General features: G+C 37.7%; 1 protein-coding gene across 1 annotated transcript; it reads right to left on the bottom strand.

The window, feature by feature from the left end:
• Window positions 1–2,971: 2,971 nt before the first annotated feature.
• Window positions 2,972–22,734, bottom strand: LOC118217711 (chitin synthase chs-2-like). Its single transcript, XM_035399690.1, has 19 exons — window positions 22,587–22,734; window positions 17,572–17,713; window positions 17,219–17,401; window positions 15,980–17,046; window positions 15,791–15,880; window positions 15,369–15,527; window positions 12,904–13,078; window positions 12,345–12,446; window positions 11,234–11,375; window positions 10,369–10,569; window positions 9,554–9,838; window positions 8,683–8,862; window positions 7,409–7,835; window positions 6,963–6,985; window positions 6,749–6,813; window positions 6,519–6,629; window positions 4,782–4,999; window positions 4,220–4,316; window positions 2,972–4,067 (listed from the first exon to the last, which is right to left on the bottom strand). Exons 1-19 carry the CDS (start codon window positions 22,613–22,615, stop codon window positions 4,056–4,058), a joined length of 3,708 nt encoding a protein of 1,235 aa, XP_035255581.1. The 5' UTR covers window positions 22,616–22,734; the 3' UTR covers window positions 2,972–4,055.
• Window positions 22,735–23,188: the final 454 nt, after the last annotated feature.

Here is a 23,188-nt window from a genome sequence, read left to right as displayed (position 1 = left end):
ATTATTACTGATTGTTTGCACCTGAGAGAGCTTATATACGCTCACGCGAGGTCTGTTCTTCACTTTAGTGTCTACTTATGTACACGATAGCCGGTACAGGAAAAAATAGAGAGTAGAGTCTTTTTGCTGGAAGGGGCAGATTGCTAGTGGGCAGGGCTGGGTAAAATCCCCTTGCGGTAGGCCCTGGTATGTGTTGTCATTGTATGCAGTGATCAATCTAAATACTAGCCTTAATGTGTGGAATAATGAATGTGCTTTAGGCCCTTTATAATAATAATATAATAGTAATAATAAACCTTATTTGTATAGCACCTTTCATACAAGAAATGCAGCTCAAAGTGCTTTACAATAAAGAAATTATATGCACCGAGTGCTTCACATGAAATTAAACATAGAATGAACACAAAAACAGGGATAAAATACCATAATTATAAAAAAATAGGCATAGAATGCCATAATTAATGTGACATAGAATGAACATAATACAAAAATAAAATAAAATGAAAATTAACCCCTCTGTTGTAGTATACTAGTTCGATCTAATTCATGTGGTTCAAAGCACTGAGGGTGAATTTGGCTTGTATGCTGTGTTTTATGAACTTGTGGCCTGTGGTCTGGATTACAGCTTGTATCGCCTATTTGGAGTTGTGACCCTGCCCATTTGACAGCCCTCAAAGCTCTTTTAATTTCTAGCTCTTTCAGTATTCTAGTAATCCCTGTATTTACCAACTGTCTTGGTTGTGATTACTCTTTTGGTCCTGACACCAGACCAGACCGGTTGATCAAGGGGGGTGGTGGTATTTGATCTAATATACCATTCTTTGCACACATGACTGGGTCCATTACAATAAGATGCTTAGTGAAAGGAAACCTGATCCTGCATCAGCTCAATGCACAAGGAAGCAACTCACTGGTTTCTCATGTCACGCCCAAAAATGAATAGTTTACACCATCACTAAGCAAAGCGTGCAGTTAGATTTTTTGCATACCATTGCATTAATCATTCTGAAGAACTGCACAGGGCATGCCTGTCCAAACATGCAATATTTACATGAATACCGATAGCTAAACCAGAGAGAGGCCCCACATTACACTGCAATATCGATGGCTCATGACAAAAGATGTCTTTTTCTCAGTGTTGCTAGATAACGGCAGAATAGTAAAATATTTTCAGCCATCAAATCTTGCTGTGTCATTATCAGGATAAACAATATCATGATTCTAAAAGTATCACTGTACACCACACATCCCCTGCTCCAAATAAACAAAAAAGACTGCCGGTTATAAATTAGATTATAGGATATTCAACCTTGAATTCGGCTGACCGTATCCATGTCTTCAGCAGGACAGGGTCAACGGATGCTAGGCCTTGTACTGATTGGCCATTCCTGACAGGAAATTCAAGAGAACAGGCACAGACCTCTTCCTTGCTTTATACCAAAATATACAGTTCAAGGAATAACTTTCCCCCGGCCCTTGAACCACCTTTCTGAAAGGCTAAATAAATCCATTTACCTTAGTTATAAATATGTGTGATGGAGATTCTATTGCTAAACATAAAGGGTGTCATCTCGAATATGAGAATGCAGGTGCACCAGATGTCTGTTTGCAGCTATTGTCCTGTGTACTATCCTCAACTGGAGGACAGTTGTCAATGGACCATTTATACAGGGACCGCCAGCAGACTTCTGGGGAAATAACTGAGCCAAAGAACTCTGTCCACCTCAATGCATTCATCCCTGCCAGCAAGCATAAAAGTGTGAACCCTATAGATAGATTGCGTTACATTAAATTACAGGCATTTAGCAGACGCTCTTATCCAGAGCAACTTACACAACTTTTTACATAGTATTTACATTGCATCCATTTATGTAGCTGGATATATACTGAAGCAATGCAGGTTAAGTACCTTGCTCAATGGTACAACAGCAGTGTCCTAGCGGAGCAATACCAGGTTAAAACCTAGTATATGGCTAGACCTAACACACGTTATCTGGCCGACCAATGGTCTGACTTCATAACTCAGCCGACCAATGGTGTAACTTCATCACTCACTCAGTGTACAGACATTCGCGTTTGTAGGGCTGTTGCGGTCCAGCCAAAATGAGAGAGAAAGAAAGAGAATGAGTGTGTATTCAGGCTGAGAGGGTAGTAGTTGAAACTAATTTTGGTTTATGACTTTGTGTGGCTGCTGTTTAAACAGAATTGGTCTTTGACTATTGCAGTATGTCTTTAGTGAGTGTTAATTAGTGAGTCTGTGCCTTATGTGTAGTTGGTGTCTGGACAGAGGTAATGAAATTGTTAACATTTCACCAATCACCACTCACTATTTTGCAATGTATGGTGTCTTTATTACATGCATGCGCTACACTTAGGAGTGCAAAACATCCCTATGGGGAGAAGGTGAATACAAACTATAAGTATACACCATAGAAGGTTCTCTTATTAGTAAAACCACAATTTATACATGTTTCTAGTCATGTATGTCATAGTTCATGTAAAGTCCAACCAAAGGCGTGTTTCCTCATCTTTGTCTTTCTCTTTTCACTAAGTTGTACGATCATCAAAAGCGTATTCTCAATTTTTCGTATTCTTCTTCACTCCCCCCAATTTTCCTTCTTTGAGGACAATAAGAGTCTGTAACTGATAACCTTCATCTATGGGGGGATGCATTATTTTTACAATTGCATTCCATACTCAATTATTGTTTAAAAGCAGTCTTTCTACGTTATTTTTACCACCACATGATAATCATCACTTCCTTCTGGGTTTTTCAGAAACCATCATGGTGGTTGTTTTGCATAGATGAGCAGATGCACTTTACAAAACACAATTTATAAATGCCTTTTGTCACATACTCCACAGTTAATCTAAAGTTCATCTAAAGGACACTGTTTTTCTCTTCTTTCTCTTTTCACTAAGCTGTAAAGTCAGCGCAAAATGTATTCTCATATTAAACTTCCACATATTATTTAGATTTGATAATACTTTAATGTCCATTCACATACAGTAAATTCAAAAATAAAGCTGCTTTCCCCCGCAATATAGCTAAAACAGAATATTATAAAATACACAGTACGCAGCATTGTATACAACACAATAGTATAAATAATGTTCTTTTATTTTGCATTTAGGTTAAACACAGGTTTAGTCAGATATTCTGATATATATTATCAATAGATTACATACTTCATAACTATCATTTAACAACACAAAGAAAAGCAGTTTGAGCTTTTCATTGAGTATTCTTGTCTGACAACGAGTTTTTATGAACAAGACCTGTGTCAGGAAGAACGGACTTTTATTGCTCGTAAAGACTTGGCAAAGTGAGACAGCACCACCCTCTGGCTCGACTTCAAACTTCAACTTGTACTTCAAACAAATAAATGCACAGCAGCGAATAAACTGTTAATATTATTACTTACATTTGAGAATAATTTACTGTCCATTTACATGCATTTGAAAATAAAGCTGCTTTTCCCCACAATACAGATGATAAAAAATTACACAACACATACAGAAAAACACAAAACAAATACTTGTTTTATCTTGCAGTTGTAGCTTGTCAGTCACTCTGACCGACATTATCAATAGATTATATAATACAATAACTATCATACAAAATTAAAAAGTATTGAGTATTCCAGACTGACAATGAGTTTTCAGTTTTTATAACAGTATCAGAAACAATTCATTTTTATTGATTGTTAAGACTTCATCAGACATCTTTATCCAGTTTTGATATATAGTATGTAGCACGTCTAACAGCAAAGTGCAAATATATGAAAACATTCAAGATACAAAAAATGAGTAAGGGAAGAAAGAAAAAACACAATAGTTAAAAGAAAGACTGACAAGACTACAGACAAGAGGAGATCAAGCATACAATGTAAATAACAACCGTATTAAATTTGTTCACAAATTTGACTATCAATAAAACTCATTTCACTGTTACAATTTACAAACCCAGTTTCCATCACCATCGTCTCCCCAGATTAAAAACTTGCAGGTGAATCTTTTTTGGATTTCATCAGCATTGCTGAAATCATAATTTCTTAGAGGAAATTCTGTAGAAAACAAAAGTGTTAAATATTAATGACTGTGCAAAGACAGGTTACATAAATTAGTTTTTTTTATATTATTCTCAGTCATAGGATCAAGGCTTGATTAATTACTTTTATGATTCCATCCAAATGAAATAAAATCATACAATTCATACCATGTCATTGATTTCCTCCAATAGCCATTTGTTTTCTATGTTAACAGGTTTAGCTTGGGTCCCACTGTAGGCTATGAAGTGAATTAGTGTCTGGATTCTGAAAAAGAATAAAAAGATCCACCTCAGACATTGTGGACAGAGCAAATGCATCTAACTGATCTATAAACAGGTCTGTTTTTTATCTAAAAGCAAGTCTGATTTCCAAACTGTACAGAAATTATGGAAAATGTAAACCTCCATTTTTATTATTCAGTACTGCTGAAACTAAAACTGCACCAAAAAACTAAATGTTTCATGTTTTACTTATGAATACCAAAACTTTTCCAAATACTTGAATTGTTCAAATATATGTGTTCCTTTAAAACATATTGTTTTTATTATCCAATACTGATCCCATAAAAATGTATTTAAAATAAATATCAAAACAAATATTTTAAAATATTCACATTTTGAAAGTATTATATATTAAACTATTCTCAAATACTTAATGAATGATCAATAACTTAACATAGAGATTAAACTATCCTGTTAAGGATAGATGCTTGTGTAAAGATATAATTACCTGTGCCAAATCATCCCAAAAAACTGTATGACCAGAAGGGATGCAAAGCTAAGGAGAAACATGAAGCCAATTGGGTCAATGTAAATTTTGTCTCTGGGTACTATTGTGCCATTGGGTAGCGTCTTGGGGATTTCGATGGAGACTGCTGCACCAATCTCTTGCAGAAAAAATGTAACTACAAGCCACAGAGCATTGCAGATGAAGATGACAAAAGCTGCCTGGGGGAAAATAAAAATAAATATATATAATCCAAGGTGCTGGAGTGCAGAGCCAAAACAGCAAAGATTTTGTCACTGTCACAATATCTTTGCATTTAACAGTGTCACAGTGCGGTCAGTACGTATTTGGACAGCAACACAATTTTTGTAATTTGAGGATAAAGTGCAGACTCTCAGCTTTAAGGTATTTCCATCCATATCTAGTGATCCATGAAGGAATTACAGGCCTTTTATATATAGTCCCGCCATTATAGCAGTGCAAATGTAATTGGACAAATTAGCATAATCTGAAATAAAGTCACCATATTAAGTATTTGGTTGCAAATCCTTTGATGACTGCAGGTGACTTCAATCCATAGACATCACCAGACTCTGGGTGTCTTTCCTAATGATGCTCAACCAGGCCTGTCCTGCAGCCATCTTCACTTTCTGGGGCATTTTGTCTTCACCATTGTCTTCAGCAAGTAAACCCATGTTCAGTTTCATTCAGGATGGGTGACTGATAGGCAAGCCAAGAACATTCTACTTTTTGGCCCTGAAAAACTTCTTGGTTGTTTTACTAGTATGTTTTGGGTCATCGTTCTGCTGCAAGGTCAAGTGCCATCCAAAGTGTTTTGAGGCATTTTCTTTGGTGCAGATAAGATGTTTCTGTGCACTTCAGGATTCATCCTGCTGCCACTGTTAGCAGTCACATTATCACTTACAACAGCAACAGACTCCAAACACATATTCCATGCCTAGAATGATCTCAAGACCTTTTGTTAGCTTTCTCATGCATAAACTAATGATGCTAAAAGACACAGCTGCCCAAGAGTCAGCTGAGTAGCCACTTGTCCAATTGCTTTTGCTCCCCTAAAATGGAGGGACTATGTATAAAAATGACTGTAATTCCTACATGGATCACCCAGTATGGATGTAAATACTTTTACATATATTAGTGCAAATTCCAAACTATGGAGAAGGCTATTAGTGAACAAAATGCATTATAGTCACAATGATCATGAACAGTGTGTAAGAACAAGAATATTCCAAGAATATGTTGGCATTCATCTTTTGTTTCTTATCTGTATTTGTTAACGGCTGTCCCCCTATGCTAATCATATGAACAGGATAGCACATAAAATCTACAGTCTGCATTCATCATCTCATACATCTGGGATATGCACAAAAACAAAGGTCTGCACATGTGTCATGAATCCCACATTGTATTTTTGCAGGAACATTTTTAAGAAGAAAAATAAGAATAATTTAAGTTAAAATTTTGTGAATGAGGCCCCTTGTTTTTGTTCAGAAAGGGAAGAAATGCAAGCTGAAGCTGATTTGCTGTAATGTCAAATCCGAAATTTCAAACAAAAAATGCAACTTTGCAAATGGTAAAAGACCAAATAATTAATATTTAATTTTAATAACCAATTTTTATTTAAGATTAATTTATCTGCATGCTATCGCATAATAACATTGTTGTGTGCGTGCATAATTTTGTTAGTAATACAGCTCACTTGTATATGTTTGGATATACCTTATTTCTGAGGTCTCTGAGATCATCTGCAATTTGCATCTGCTTTTTCTTGTCTTCATACAAAGGCTTTAAATATTGCTCTTGGAGTTGTATCCAGAATTGTTCTTCATCCTGGAAAACCAAGAAACAAAACTGATTTCAGTATAAGATCAGTGATATAATTCACATGTCAAAATGTTTTCCCAAGCAAGCAAGTGTATTTTTGGCGCAAAAAAGAAAGCCAGACTCACGTGATCAAGTGTGTCCTCTTCCAGGACCAGCTCACTCGACTTCTGTCTCAGCCGTGTTATCCAGCCTGTCAAATTACAATTTAATTGATGAAAAAAAACAGAAATAATAAAATACATAATGTATTCATTTAAAAAAAGATGTTACATGACAGAGCAGAGCTGGTTTGTGTAAGGACAGTTCAGTGGTGTTAGTTATGGTACAGATAGTACTTACATATTTCAGAGGATTCTTCTTCCCTAGGGGCAATACATATATAATACATTTTAATAAAGTTTTCCATATATGTACATGCAATGTATATAAAATATAAATAAAAATCTAAAATATACATTATTGTGGTAAAAAAAGATAATGAAGAAATCTTTCAAATTTATCTGGGATTTGTTGTACACACTGGCACAGTCACACAAGCTAATGTGTGAAAGCTAATGTTAGCATTCTAGCTAAAGTTCATACAGTTAATTTTATATGGATTTGAATGAGTTAAGCATGGGCAGCTGTCGCAATTCAACCTGGATAAGAAGTACTGCAATTGAAGCGTTTGTACTCCTGATACACCCATACATCCCACAGCACAGGAACTGGGTGTTAATGGAGCTGTAACACTCTTCTAAACATACACACTCACACTCTCACATGCATAAATAATATGTGTTTACCTGCGAGCAACCTTCCATTCCTCCTGATCAGGATGGTTCTCAATCGTTGGTTCTGTGGTAATGGGGGCCTCTGTGGGCCCTGGGCTGACCACCACTTTCTCATCTCCGTGTACCTGGAACTGAACATTCCAGCAGCAGCACTTGCACTTCTTCTCAAACTTCACATTCTTCTGATCTTTCGGGTCGGGCCCGTCCTTGCCCGGGCCGGCGGTCTCGCGGGTGCCCCAAGACACGTTGTTCATGTTGACAATGGAGTAGATGGCTAGCAACAGGTACCCACTCGGAATGGTGAGGGCGTAAACAACGCCGTAGACCACTAAGTGGCATTCCTTAGGGTGCAGCAGGGCCGTGGTGAGGTACAGCAACACAATCCCGATGAAGAAAATCCCGCTGGGGGTCAGGAAAGTCTTCTGTATTACCAATTCGCCTTCACATGAAGAGGTGCATAACATAATATTTAGAAAACAGTATATAAGAATTTAGTGGATTGTAAGTGCACAGTAACATCCTTAATAGAAAGGTATGGACATTTGTGTGTTAAAAGCAAGTTTTCTCAGCCATGGTTGGGTCTAATGGGCTGTAATTTCTCATGTTCCATCTGTGTGCCATTTCTTTCTTACATTTCACAAAGACCTATTTCCTAGTTCTAAAGTTAAATGAAATAAGAGTAAGTAGAGCTGTGCTGAAAGATATGGCCTGGTAAAATATAGTTAGGTGGCTTGGTCTGTTTTGTGAAATTGAAAGGTAAATTTTCTATTATTTACATTAATTTGGCCTCCAGGTTTATTTTACCTTTATCAAACCAGGTTAGTCACAGGTTAGAGCTTGACAACTCTCTTGCAAGTGAGCCTTGGAGCTTAACCTGTCTTTGCACTGCGGGACAAAACTGGAGTACCATAACATGCAAACTCCATGCAAAGGATCTGCATAAAGTTTTCATGCTCCTGACAACATTGACCAGAGTCAAAGAGGCGAGACCACATAACCATAAAAGAACTAGAAAGGAGACAGGCATGTGATTTAAATCAAGCCTATTCAATTTGGTATTTCTGCAAGTGGTGCCACTGCAAGATACAGTGAGCTCCATAAAGTTTGAGACAAAGACTTTTTTTTTTTCTTGATTTTGTTCAGTACGCCACAATTTTATATTTGTAATCATATAATTCACATACAGTTAAACTGCAGATTCTCTACTTTTGTGAAAGGGTATTTTTAAAAGGGGAAAATAAAAAACATCAAATACTGAGTGAAATGTCTTACGATATGCTACCTACCAATGATTGATAACAGTGTCGCTGACATGAGGAAAGCGTAAAACACACTCATAACAGCAGCGATGGTGATTTGGGTATCAGATTTTAGCTTGAAGCACAGGAACAGGTATATTGCAGGTGGGATGATTGCCAGAATCAGACTAGCATTGGAAGACATGTTGAACACAAATTTGAAGCTCCCTGAAAAAAAGCATAAAAACAGACATTTAAGACTGAACCATTTTCTCCACCTCTGCCGTTGGGACACAAACTGAAAAACGAAGAAATAAAAAATAAATCACAGCTGATTAAATTAGTCCTTAAAACATAATAAATACTCCTGATGCCCCTGATTAGAGAAACACACTGTTATAATTCTACCATTACCTTCAATTATAATTCCACTCAAGCCTAGATTCAGTCATAACCTGTTCTTACCTCAGTCAAACTCTGGCTTAGATTCAGTCAACATTTGTTTTTTATGTTATTAAATAAAGGTGCTACTTTTTCCTTCAAAAATAGTGTGGGTCAATTGTTTCTTAGCTGGGGTTTAAACCTCTTGTTTACACCACCACTAGACCACAGAACAGCTATCCATATCTGCAAAATAAGCACAAGCAGTTCTAGTTGTAATGTAGCTCTGTGGTCAAGAGTTTTAAACTCCAGCTAAGCACAGTGCAATTGACCCAGTGTGATATAGCAGTGCATTGCTGACACAGTGACAAAATATCTTCCGCTATAGTATCTTGTTAAAACAAGAAACTTTTCTCATGAAAGCAAGACACTTTTCCTGTTATAATGAAATACTAAGTTCAACAATCGGTAAAATTAACATATTAAATGATGGTGCCAGTATACAAATGTAACATTTTTTGTTATGACTAATTCTCACCTGCAATCAGCAAGCAAACAGTGGCTGGGCCTAGGATGGAAGAGGCCATATTTACGATCTGGTAGAGAATGTATAGTCTGGATATAGATTTGTTTTTCTGTGCCGTCAGGGTTCCTGTTGCCAGCAGGTCCACAGTGTTGGCCAGGGTTGATGGCCCCCAGCGCCGCCTCTGGTTGTAGAACTCCTTGAATTCCTGAGGGGCGTTGGTGTAGGAGTCAGATGCTGCATTGTACTCGACCCTCCAACCCTGCTGCAACATGAGGGTGCACAGCCAGCGGTCCTCCCCTTTATAATGACGACCACACAAACTCAATTAGTTGACAAGCTCACAGCCAGTAACCTCTTTTAATCAACCCATGAAAAATCTATTAGTTAATGAGTTCACAATTTACAGTGATAGCCAGCGCAGATTTTTTTTAAATCAACTGAAAAGATTATTTTAGAATGTTCAGAGGAAACACCCAAGTTTTAGAATGTCTGCTGATAGCTGTATTCATATACCTGAGATTCAACATATGAAATCTTAATGCCAGAGTTAAAGAAGAAATGGATGCAACTCATAACTGGTTCTCATAGGCATAATGGTGGAACTTTGGCAGTGGACACAAGCCATGCCACAGTGTAAAATTCCTCTTTTTGGAACTATGACTAGTCATATGGCCCTCATTTACAAACACTGAAGTCTTTAAGTCTTACTGAATAAGTGCCTGCCTCACATTCACATTGCATTTTCAAAACCAATCATAAACTAATCATTTATTGGTAAAAATGGCAGGTCATTTACAATAGCTTGCAACAAATTAAAAAAGTTGTACCTTGGTCATACTGCACATAGTGGCGGGCTTCTGTTGCAACAGTGGTGTATCTCTTCATCACATTATCGTCCATGAGTGCAGCCGCCCGGAACAGGCTGAAACAGCCAGGACTGCAGAGCACACAGCCAAACACATGTTCTGCTGCCTTCTGCATCCAGTGCCCCACAGCATACTCAAACTTCTGATACCACACCATGGGCCCTGTGGAAGGACGTAACCAAATAACCTTAACCTTATTGTTTACTGAAGCTGCTGGTCCTATGCAATGGGCCCCTGTGTGCAACAGTGATTGATGTCCCCAGGGTTTTTTGCCAATACCGGTGCTTTAAATGCCATCAAGATCACATTGAAATGTTTTTTATTGTGTTTTATTTCTGTACCTTTTATCTACAGCCATTTCATAAGGAATCACCTGTAAATGAGTGCTTGACTATTTTCTTTCACAGTTAATAAAGCTCAGCAGAAACTCTAAAAGCATCAAATTCTTAAATTGCATTCAACCAATTAAACAAGTTAATGATGTCAGCATGCTTCATTTAATGCAAATGTATTCAAAATACTATTAACCATTATTAGTGGACAGGAACCATCAACTTTAAACTAGGCACCTCAAATTTCAGATCTGACTATGTTGTTCCAAAAAATCCTACAAAAAATTTAAATAACTGATGTCTTGAGTTACAAATTAATTTAATTAAATTTCATGATCTCAGTATTAAAAACACAGCTCCACCTTGTGGACACTTACATTACCATACAGTATGGAATACACAACAATATAGAATTCATGCTAAGGTTAATGGTAGCTTAGAAACATCATTGAATAGTACTAGTGTGATTCTGAAACATTTTACCAGGGTCTTACCAGTGCCTGTGGGATGAATCCTGCCACAGGCCGCTCCGACCTCAGGGTACAGCCTGAGGCGATCCACCAGAAGCATCACAGCTGAAGGCTGGAAATCAGTGTCTCCATCCAGAGCCAGAATGTAGGTGTTCTCCTTCTCCTTCTAAAACAGACATAAACACACACAAATAGAGCTACGAGCAGCAATACCTGAGGCCCAAGCAACACAACTAACTTTGTGAACATATAGAATCCATAATGACATGTACCAACTTTAAGTATATACGTTTAAATTGAGATTATGGACCACGCCTGTCCAATGTAATTTTTAATGAAACAACAAATGGTGCAGTTATGTTAGTACAAAAAGATGCTATTTTCAATAAACTATTGTTGAACCACAAAATGGCCAAATGGCACTTTTATAAGTATCACCCAATCAGTTTAGCAGAAAAGTAACAGATAAGTAAAACTAATCCAAAATGGATTTGGCTTATCTGGCCATATTTCAATACATCAAATATACAATTTACAAAGATTGGACTATAGACTCTGCATACCTAATTTTGTGCACATTGGTCTGTTTTTGGAGGGGGCATTTTAGAATAATAAAAATGAGAGGACATTTATCCACCAGCACTTTTTTGGTCCATGAGTTTGGGTCCCACTTTATGGGTCCATGTGTGGCCTTACGCTTGACTCTAACCTTATGGCATGGGGGCTAACCTTGTGAATGTCAGAGATTCGCATAGTGCTAGTCATATGCTTCATAGTGTCACCAAGCATCTAATCTGCATATTGTACATCAGTGGTTCTCAAACACATATATGCTAGTTTGTATTGCAGTCAATCTCTTGCTGTAATAAAACTACAAAATAAATATAAAGTTGATTTTATTTGATTTGAACCACTGTTGTACAAGATCCAAGAATTTGGCCATCTAAACAAGCCCAACAAGTTTGATAAGCCTCGGACAGGCAAACCCAGCGAGTTTTGGTAAGCCTCGGCAGAAAAAAATAAATCCTAATAAAAGCAATAGGGTTTCAGTGCAGTGCTTGGACACCCAAATATAACACCCAAAACTAAGTTTTTCAACATGTACAAGCAGCTGTATGATAGTTAATGTTTTTACCTTCAATTGCTCCTCCAGAATGTTTTTTTCTTCTCCATTCTGAAACATCAGGATATACTTCCTGTTCAGTTTCCAGCCTAGCAGGAAGTACAGGTACATAATCTAATAAAACAAACAAAAATTTGATATTTAAAAATACAATTGGGGTGAATGCAAGGACAACTGTCTACATCAAGAGGGTTAAAATACAATTGCTTTGGAAGAAGAGCATCTCCTCACTGCCAGAACCCCATTTAACAGGTGTGGATTACCCTGAGATGAAATTACACACAGTCATGATGTTGTATTAAACTCATGACAGCATACATAACATAGAGGTTATTTAAACAACGGAATAACTTTCTTATATTACAACAGGAGATCAGTCTTATCTTGTCCCATTATTCTACACAATGTCTTTACACTACCAGTGCACCATTGCTTTGCTGTTTCCAGTTATGGCAGGGAATAGTGCATTTAAAAATATTCACACCTATTTCCAGCTGGCTGACCTCAACCTCCTCCCCCATTGTTTGCCTGTTGAGAGGAATTATGGCATGGCATTCAGTGGGTTCCTCACCTGAGACCATCGCTTTTTGTGGCGGATCAGCTGCTTGTCCTTGAAGTGAATATTCAGTATGTTACCATGGGGCAGCGTATACTGGAGGCGGCCACCATAAGGGGTTTTGATGATTTTATGCTCAGAATCTAATCTGGATTCTCTGAAGGTACTTGGGGCCTCATTACTGAAAATCCTATAATTTAAAATATTCACATGAAATTATATGTACCAGTTAACTGCCATTTCACCAAAAGTCTCCAAACAGTTCAACACATCATTGTATTACCTGCAGAGATGAGTAATTATGTACAGTGCAGTGAAGAAGTATTTCCCCCCATCTCTATTTCCTCTATCATTGCATATTTATCACACTGAATGGTTTCAGATCTTTAGATAAAATATAATATTAGACAAAGGGAAACTGAGTAAAAGCACAGCACATTTTTCAAATTATTATTTTGTTTTTTTCATGAAAAAAGTTATCAGACATACATATTACCCACGTGATAAAGTAATTGCTCAATTGGTTACTCAATCAAGCAATTAACCTAATTTAATTGATATTTACATTCAGCTTGAACACAGCCAGGCTTGATTTCAAGCAGCCCTGTTGAATCTAAACCTCACTTATATTGAACCTTACCATCAGAGTGAAATAGTAACCACAAAGTTTATACAAGCACTCCATGCTATAATCAAAGGAGACTCCAGAAGAGATGAGAAAAAATTTGTTGAAATATATCACTCAGGAAAGGGTTACAAAGCCATTTCTAAGGCTCTGGGCCTCCACCGAACCACAGTGAGAGCCATTATCTCCAAATGGAGAACATTGGGAACAGTAGTGAATTTTCCCAGAAGTGGCTGGCCTGCCAAGATTTCTCCAAGTTCTGTTTCAAATATTTTGCACCTTACAGTTAGAACAATCTTCAAAAATCTTGAAAACTCAAATCAAAAAACTTGAGAAATTACATTCAATTGCTCACTTTAAACATGTAATTCATGACCTTGTGAGTGAAATATGTTCCTGTTTAACCTCTGCTCAGCTTTTTAATTGCTCTTACACTATGGTCTCATTCCCCATTTGATTTTTGTAACTCCTTTGTCTACTATCTTGTGTAACTTTGTGTTTTATGTCAGGCCCCCCTTGCAAAACAGATTTCAATCTCAATTGGCTTTTCCTGTTTAAATAAGGGTTAAATAATAAATACAGAACAGTAAGAATATCATACCAATATTCAAACATGGTGGTGGTTGTGCGATGGTGCGGGGATGCTTTGCTGCCTCAGGACCTGGATGAACTGGCATTAGTGAAGGAACCACGAAGTTGAAGCTAACTGGGTTATGCAGGAAGACAATGGGCCTCATTCACAAAACCCTTCTTAAATTATTCTTACTTCTGTTCTTTAAAATGTTCCTACAAAAAACGAATATGGGATTCATGACACATGTGCAGACTTTTGTTTTGTGCATATCCCAGGTGCATTAGATGACGAATGCTGACTGTTTGTAAATTTTATGCACAATCGTGTTCATGTCATTAGCAAAAGGAAACAACCAGGAACAAATACAAATAAGAAAAAAATGATGAATGCCAAAATATTCCTGGAAACTTCTTACACACAGTTTACGGTCAAATGTAATTGTACACATGTTTTGTGAATTAGGCCCAATGTTCCACAACACAGAAGCAAGTCCACATCTGAATGACTGAAAAGAAACTAAATTGAAGTTTTGAAGTGGCCTAGTCAAAGTTCTGACTTGAACCCAATAGAGATGCTGTGATAGGACCTGAAATTACCAGTTAATGTTTGAAAACTTACCAATCTGTCCGAATTCAAGCAGTTCTGCAAAGAAGAGCGAGCTGAAATTCCTCCACAACAATATGAAAGACTGATATCAAATTATATGAAATGTTGTGTTGCTGTTATTGCTGCTAATGGTGGTGCAACCAATAAAGTTTAAAGGGCAATTATTTTTTCATAAGGGTGACATTGGTGCTTGATATCTTTTTTCATTGAAATAATAATTTTTAAATTGTTTTGTGTTTACTAGGGTTCCTTTTGCCTATTATTTCATTTTGCCCAAAGATCTGAAACCATTCAGTGTGACAAATATACAATAATAAAGGAAATTATAAAGTACTCATACTTTTTCATGGCACTGTAGTATTCAGTGTTATTTACAAGTTTCAACACAACCACATTATTTGGATGGCAAGAATGTCAATCACCAATACAAAAGTAATATATTGATGGTGCATACCCCAAACCAAAACAGCACAAATAAAATTTTTAGGATTTCCTCTAGAAATAACTACAATGACCACAGAATCTCAGAACTTAAAAACCCTGACTTCTATACCTTCTCACCATCTGGAAAAACACAGTATGCATTTAAGCCCCAAAAATGTGTCATTGTCTCAGTTTCACAGTTAAGCAAAGATGAAAATGTGAAGTTTGACTCTATGGGTGGGGTGGTCTTACATGTAGACTTCCTGGATGACCTCCACCAGCATCTCTGCATAGTCATTCACATGGCGATGTTTACTGCCCTTCTTGTCAAGGAAGGCATCATCAAAGAAAATGTGGTACTCAAATCTCACATCTCTATATGAGTTTCTCCTGGGTCTGAATTTGTCCAGCCTTTAAAATGGGGGAGAGAGGGTACAGGTTTTGATGTGCATATGGAACCAACAAATACATTAACAGCTGCTAAACTTACTTATGCTTTGTGAAATATACTACAAAATATTAAATTATCCATATATTTAATAATATATAAACTATACGTAAGGCATTTCATATCTTAAAATTCACTTTAAGCCTTTTTTACTGATCAATGTGATTGCAGTCCAAAGTGATACAATCAGAAATCTCCTCCAAGGGGTCGTTACCACATGACTTACCTGAACAAAGAGATGAGTATAGTCATCATTTCGCTGTAGGTCTCATGCCACATTGTGGCACACAGGAAGACCGTCACAGGTTCATTTTCCCTACAGAAGAGACAGGATTCAGATGATTCACTTTTGTCCTGCAGTGACTGGTGCTCTCAGTGGAATGATGTTAAAATCATCATACTGATTAGTACTCACTTGGTTTGCCTCTTCCTCTGGGGGATGTCAAAGCGAGCATTGAGAAGCATGGACTGGTCAATGAAAGCCCCTTCATACAGGCGGCGCACAAACAGGTCCTTGGTCCTCTCGATGCGCTGGTATGGGTGGAACCAGATGTAGATGGTACTGAGAAACAGCCCAAGCCACCAGCTGAGCACAGAGCTTCCCAGCAGAGCCCAGCCTTTTGTGTCTCCATTTAGGAAGGTATTCTGGGCACAGAGCGAGTAGGTGACATCAGAAGCCAGCTGCTTAAATGCAATGACGTCCGAGTTGTTGACACTGATGAAGTTCTGGCAGTACAAGGCAAAAGTGTAACTTCCTGGGGTGTGTTGCTGGGCCAGACTGTGGAAAGGGATTCCAAAACTGAGCACAAAAGCCAGAAGAACAGCAGGGGAAGCCAGCCACATGGGAATGACAAAGCTCCGCCGCACTGCGTGCATTTTGCAGGCCACTACCACAAACCAGTGGCAGAGGGCACTAGAGAGTACTTGGATGGCAAAGAGGCTCAGGACCACAGTCCTTGAGTCCTGTGAGATTGTCAGAACAGAGGACCACTCTAGGCCCTGCAGTTTGACATAGGCCCCCAACACAATCGCTGTGACTCCAATTCTCACAACACTAGCGATGATGTTGATGATATTTCTGCACCTCTTGATGTCTTTCACAAGGTTTCCCAGGAAGTTAGTCTGCAACAGGCTGCTGTAGTTCTCCCACCAGTTCAGGGAGACCAAGATACCCCCTGCTATGGCAAGGCCAATATATTTTATCAATTCTGTGCTTTTGTCCTTTGAATTTGTTGCCTCTAGGATGTAAAACAGTACAAACAGCACATATCCAGCTGTTATCAGGATGAATGCAGTAATGGAGGTAATGAAAAGGATCTTGTTCCTCGCTCTTGTAACCAAATTAACAGCCAGCTGAAGCACGGCAGACAGGATTCCCACACTGTTCAGGATCATCACGTTGGTGATAATGTCGAAATGGGGCATTGCTACAATGATGAGAACCATGGTCCCAAAAGCAACAAGAGTTTCAATGCAGAACACCTGTAAAATACAAGAAATGCATGAATCACTGACAATTTATGTCAGAAAATTGAATGCCAATATAAATCTTTTTTCGTTTCTTTTTCATATTTAACACATTTTCAAAATGTTAGAATTGATCAAATGCTTTTATAGACCTTGCATTTACATTTTCTGAAGGCAATATACTTACCCATAAAATTGTTAATTTCAAAGGTGTCTTTGAGTCTTTAAATGTCATTTTCCAAATGCTTTTAATCAATGCCAGAACATTTGGAGCAACTGTGCAACAGGCAAGAAACAGAAGTGCGTAGGGCTTTGTGGACACAGCTTTTGAGGCTGTGTTCGATGCTGTTATCAGGAGTAGAAGGGAAGACTGCAAGAAAAAACATTATATTTAGCTTCAAAGGTCATAGATGGTGTTGTGCAGGGAAATAATGAAAGAAACTACTACAAAGGCTTACTACATGTTTTACATATCAAAATTGCTCAGTTATAAAGTATATAATAACTGCATGAAGAGGATACAAAGTTAAGGTGTTTTACCTTACTAAAAAATGCCAGTGCAAAAGCCATTAGCCCAACAAATGTGCAGGTGATGAAATGGATGAAGCTTATGAACTTCCTTGGTTTCTGTTCATCCTGGATAACAGGTACTTCCTGGGCCCTGTCCCAGAACTCCCTGGGCCTTAAAAGCATAAACACGTCCGACAGAAGTGTCATTGTCAGGTAAAGATCATAAATAATCACACACATATTTCAACCTTTCAATATTTTTTAAATAATTAACTAATTAAATTGACCAAAAAGAAGTACGACTTAAATAAATGCTAGATAAGAAAGACACCTGACACCAATCGTGATATTGTCACATCCTTTTTATTACGGTTTTATTCTGTATACCGGTTTCAATTATTACATTAAGTAAATTGAATTTATTGATTTTCAAATGCATTAAAAAAAAAAAAATTTTAATGCGTAATATCAGAGGTGGACAAAGGTTAGTTCAGGGGACAAGCTTACACTTATATTTTAAAATATTAAACTTAATATTTTTATCTTTTAAAAAAACAATAACAATTTAAATCAACCTTTTGCTCAGTCTTTCTGGTACCTCCTTGGGTGCAAATTTATAAAGACTATAAAAAGATTTAAATTTTTATGAATGTCATCCTGCTTGTGAGCACAGAACAGAAAGAACTAGAAACAGAACTAGAAAGAATGCACTCAGTAGAGTGCAGAACTCCACCATCAAGGCACAACAATCTCCACTTGCATGAATGTGCACAGCAAATGTCTTTGCAATCCATTCATTACTTTTCAAGATATGTTTGGCCTGATGATGGTGCTAGAGAATGGGTTATGGGGCCACTCTTCCTCCAATTACAACTGGCCATTAGCTGTCACAACAGACATTACACAACCTCTCTGGCGAAGATAATCAAACTCCATGGCACACAACCAGAAAAAAAGAACATAATGGTTAGAGGTAGCTAACTAGCCAGCAGCCAATATAACGTTTGATTAGCCGAAGTAAGATGACTGCTCTAGACAATGGCTTTCCCCCATTTAGTTAGCCTACTGATTTTATTTCTATTGTGTTGAATCGTTGTGACAATTATTTTATTAAACCACATTTTTAAAATGTATATTTCATAACAATGCATGGGATACAATGAATATTTGACTATATGACTATCATACAATCAAATGCATTATTTTGCCAAAATTACGAAATGAAAGGACTATATAACAATTTCAACAATATCCTGCCTACAGAATTAAATGTGACGGCTATTGTAAAATAATGGAAGTTCTTAAAAACACATCTTCAAAACTTAGACATGTTTTCTGGACTATTAAAAGTGAATTACCCTACACCTTCTGTCAATGTCCCTAGTTGAGGTCAGAGTTTCACTGTCTTTGCTAAGAACAGCCTGGACAATGTCCCGCATTCTCCTTCTGAGATGCCAAATGGTTTTCTATAACTGCTTTGAAGTCGACCGAAACTCATTCAAGACCTCTCCAAACTCCTTCCATACCTGAGCTTTTGCTTCTACAACTGCAGCAGCAGTCTTTTTTTTCCTACCAGTCCCTGTCTGATGAATCAGAAGTTGCCAACGTGGCCCAAAAACCAGCTCCTTCAGCTTGACAGCTTCCCTCACTCCCACAGTCCACCTACGGTTTCTTGGGTTGCCGACAAGACAGGACCACAATAGAGGTTTTTCGACAGGGTCCATTCAGACTCCATGATGCGGAAGAAGCTCTTTTTGAGCATTCTTGTGTTTGAACACAGTATTTATTATCAACAAACAATGACCAGCACAGAAATCCAACAACATGCCAACACTCAGGTTCAGATTGGAAAGGCCATTCCTCTCCATCATACCCCTCCAAGTTTCACTGTCATTGCCATTGTGAGCGTTTAAGTCTCCCAGTAGGACAATGGAGTCACTAGGTTCAACCTTTTCCAGCACTCTTCCCACCTTCTCTAAGAAGGCCGAATACGCTGAACTGCTGTTAGGCACAAACGCGTATACTACCATCAGAGTTTTCCTCTCTGCAATTTCCTTTATTCAGCTGTTTTAAGACTATACAAATTCAACTTTAAGGAAATAAGCAAATCTGTTGCAACAGATAACATTTTCAGGGATATGAGATTCAAAACAACTGTATTTTATGCCACCTGTGATGCCCTGTCTCCACCTGTGTGTCTCTGTGTATGTGGTTTTCTACACCTGTCTTGTCTGTCTTGTATATTGAAAAATAAGCACTCAACTCAATAGTATGTACACTTGGGTGCTGGTCCAACGTTAAATAGGCTATACAAGAATGTGATAAGGACCACAGTCCCAAAAAATATTTTTATATACCTTATTTTCGCACAAACATTTCAGGCAAAACGCCCTTCTTCAGCATGTCAAAAGTAGCAGAACTGCTATTTTTCAACCAAAGTTGTTTTCTTTCTTTTTTTTTTTACAAAAGTGCTGCTTTTGACACACTGAAGGGCGTTTTGCCTGAAACGTTCCATAAAAAAATATTTTACGGAAGTCCTTATCTCAAACTTGCTGTTTTGCATATTGGCAGGTGGCGGCTGGGAATCGTTAGCACTATTTGGACACACCTGGGCCTGGTGCGTCCTGGAGCATAAAAGTGGAAGTGTCAACCTAGCTGGTTGATGTTGGCAGCTGGGGAAGTGGTGCAGGAGAGCACACGGTCCACTAATTATATAGTGTTTGGCCACGGAGTACCTATGTGGTCCTTTTGCTGTTTTACAGGATGGCGAGCTGAGCCACGTAAAAATTTTACACAGGCTTTCTAAACTGCTTAAGACAACGACTCTGTGCTGCTGGCCCGATGGCCAAAGTAAATTTGAATAAATCGTGAAGTAAATTTGAAGCATTTGTATGACAGACGGGTCATACAAACGTTTCAATTCAATCACGATGTTTAAAGAGCATCGTGACTTCATGCCTGTTGACTATGTCCTTGCGCTGCAATCTATCATATAGTAGGTTCGAACTTTTCATGCCAAGTTTCAAGGTCCGTTTATCATAGTTAACAAAGCATCCGATCAAAATTATCGGATAGCTACTCCTCAGCGTAGGAAGTCTAAGCAGTTATGCCATGTTATTAGGTAAATATTACTAAGCACATCCTTCTGGTTGTGTCTATACTAAAGTTACCTGTAGATATCACTCATATCTCTCCTGCCACTGCAGCATACGAAAAAGAGGAATCGATTACCCCTTCTTCCTTCTGGACGAAGGTTTATAGTCCCAAAGTGCAGAACAAAGCGGTATAAAAATAGCTTTGTTCCAGCAGCCATCACTCAGATGAACAAGTCGTTGCAACATTGCACAGATGATATAGAAGCAACGTTCATCTTTATTTATTTATTTTATCTTTTAGTTTTAGTGGTTTTTAGTGATTGGAAACTTGAGTAATTTTATTATGTTTGTATACTGTCTGTGTTGTTTATAAATTGTGTGTCAAGATGGATGACTCGTCTACTGCAAACCAAATCTACCTATGGGCACAAATAAAGTAACCTGAACCTGACCCTGAATCTGAACCTGGACCCCTGATGAACGGCAGTCGCATGTTTAAAAAATTCAGAGGTTCTCAGTAATTTGGATAGTTTTGAATGGTCACTTGTCAGAGTCCCAAAGGACTGAATACGCTTTCAATTAGCTATCCTATGTTTGGTGATACGCCAACCTGTATACATTGGATAGAGCATGACATTGGCGTGGATGCCAAACTCAAACTGTCATCAACTGTTCAATCGCATTTCCTCAGATAACCGTGAAAAGAGGGATCCTGCAATAAATATATATATATATGCTTGACAGTAATCTTGCAAAGCCTTTTAATTCCAATAACACAGAACATGTTGTGCACAGATTTTAACAATGACGTGACTTAGCATAGCTCGTACCCATTTCTTCGCAAGGATGACTGCGTCAACTAGGTTGGTGCAGCCAAATTTGTCAGTAAATTCGAATGATTACTGGCAGGTTCCACTTACTCGGCAAGTACGAGAAATGTCATCTTTTATTACTCTCTCAGTGGTTCTCAAACTCGGTCCTGTTGGACCACTGTGTATGCTGGTTTTCATTCCAACCTCACTGCAATCCCAGAATGTATCAAGCCATTATTTTTTCTTAATTGAGTGCTTTTCATGTTTTAGTGCTGGGGACCCCAGCCTTATCCAGAAAGGGCCAGGGTGGGTGCCCACACCTGATTCTACTAATCAACCACTAGAGTCTTTGCTAAGCACCTTGATTCGTGGAATCCAGATCACTCTGGTGTGTGCTTTTTAGAAATATCCAGAATATGAGGCTATGTCAACACAGCAAGCAAATTAGATGAACAAATTTAATGTTAAAAACTGAACAAACTAAAAAAAGTCAAACATTGATAAATACAATGATTTTTTAAAATATATATTAACCATTTAAAACGCCCAATGTCTCCCAATAGGACACATGTAGATACTTTTCAGGACTAGCTATTGTCTCTAATCTCCAAATCTGAAATCCTCTCCATGACCTCCCTGGTTACCAGAGGTAACCTGGTTACCTCTCGTTTTGTCTTTCGATGACATTCTGTAAACACCAAACAAGCACGTTGTTTGTTATAGCAACGCATAGGGGACATAAATGTAACAGGTGTTACACTTATGCAGACGGGGACATTAATGTAATCGGCAGTACCAAGCCTCGATGGTACTTAAGTATGTACGAATTCATTTTTGGAGTCAAATTTGTACATACATTTACATAAATCTAAATACATTCTTGAAATACGTTTCACGTATATATTTATGAAAAATATTTTTTCTTCAATTTTCATACACGCGAATATCTTAAATGCATTCCAATCGCGCATTTCTAAATATGTTTTCTTTGCGTTAGGGAAATAGGCTTTGCCATATCTTTTCCATACAAGTTTCCGTTTTTCAGTAATGGACTTATCCGCCCAGTGTTAGATTTTTGAAGCAATTGAACGTAAAACATAACCTAAAAAACACAATAACCCAAACCAAAATAACCTACCTGTGACGCGTCTCCTCCTTATCATACATGTTGCCGTTCGAAGAACTCAAACAACTGCAGAAAACTACTAGAAGGTGTCATTATCACTACTCTCGGAATGTGTGACGCGCAGTTTTCGCGCCGCAAGAAACACGCTAGAGTCCTTCCTATGATTATGCACACCCCATACAAACCCTCGTACTGCCCATATTTCACAAAGATGAAGTTGGCTCCCGATTCGCAGCTCCCCATTCGAAATTGCCGGTGTAACACCTGTGGTTACCTTTAAGTATACGTTTGTTGTAAATAATAATAATAACAATAATAATTATAATAATTAATAAATGAATACAAATAATTAAAAAAAAACAAAATTTTGGATTGTAATTTCTCCCCAAAATTAAAAGATTTCAAATGTTTGACACTTGTTTGTGACAGAACAGTAACGATAGCTCTGACCCTATTTGGGTGAAATATTTCTGTAGCTTTTTCAAATATACTCGCACTCCAACCTTTCTATGTAACCCAATACAGATCATAAAAAACTGAACTTCTGGATTCGAATCTCTTCCCAAATGAAAAGGTATCAAACAAAGAAGGCTTTTGGGATAATGTTCTATAAA

Source organism: Anguilla anguilla, chromosome 18, assembly GCF_013347855.1.
Source record: "Anguilla anguilla isolate fAngAng1 chromosome 18, fAngAng1.pri, whole genome shotgun sequence".
Taxonomy (NCBI): Eukaryota; Metazoa; Chordata; class Actinopteri; order Anguilliformes; family Anguillidae; genus Anguilla; species Anguilla anguilla.
This window is presented reverse-complemented; position numbering and strand designations above follow the sequence as displayed.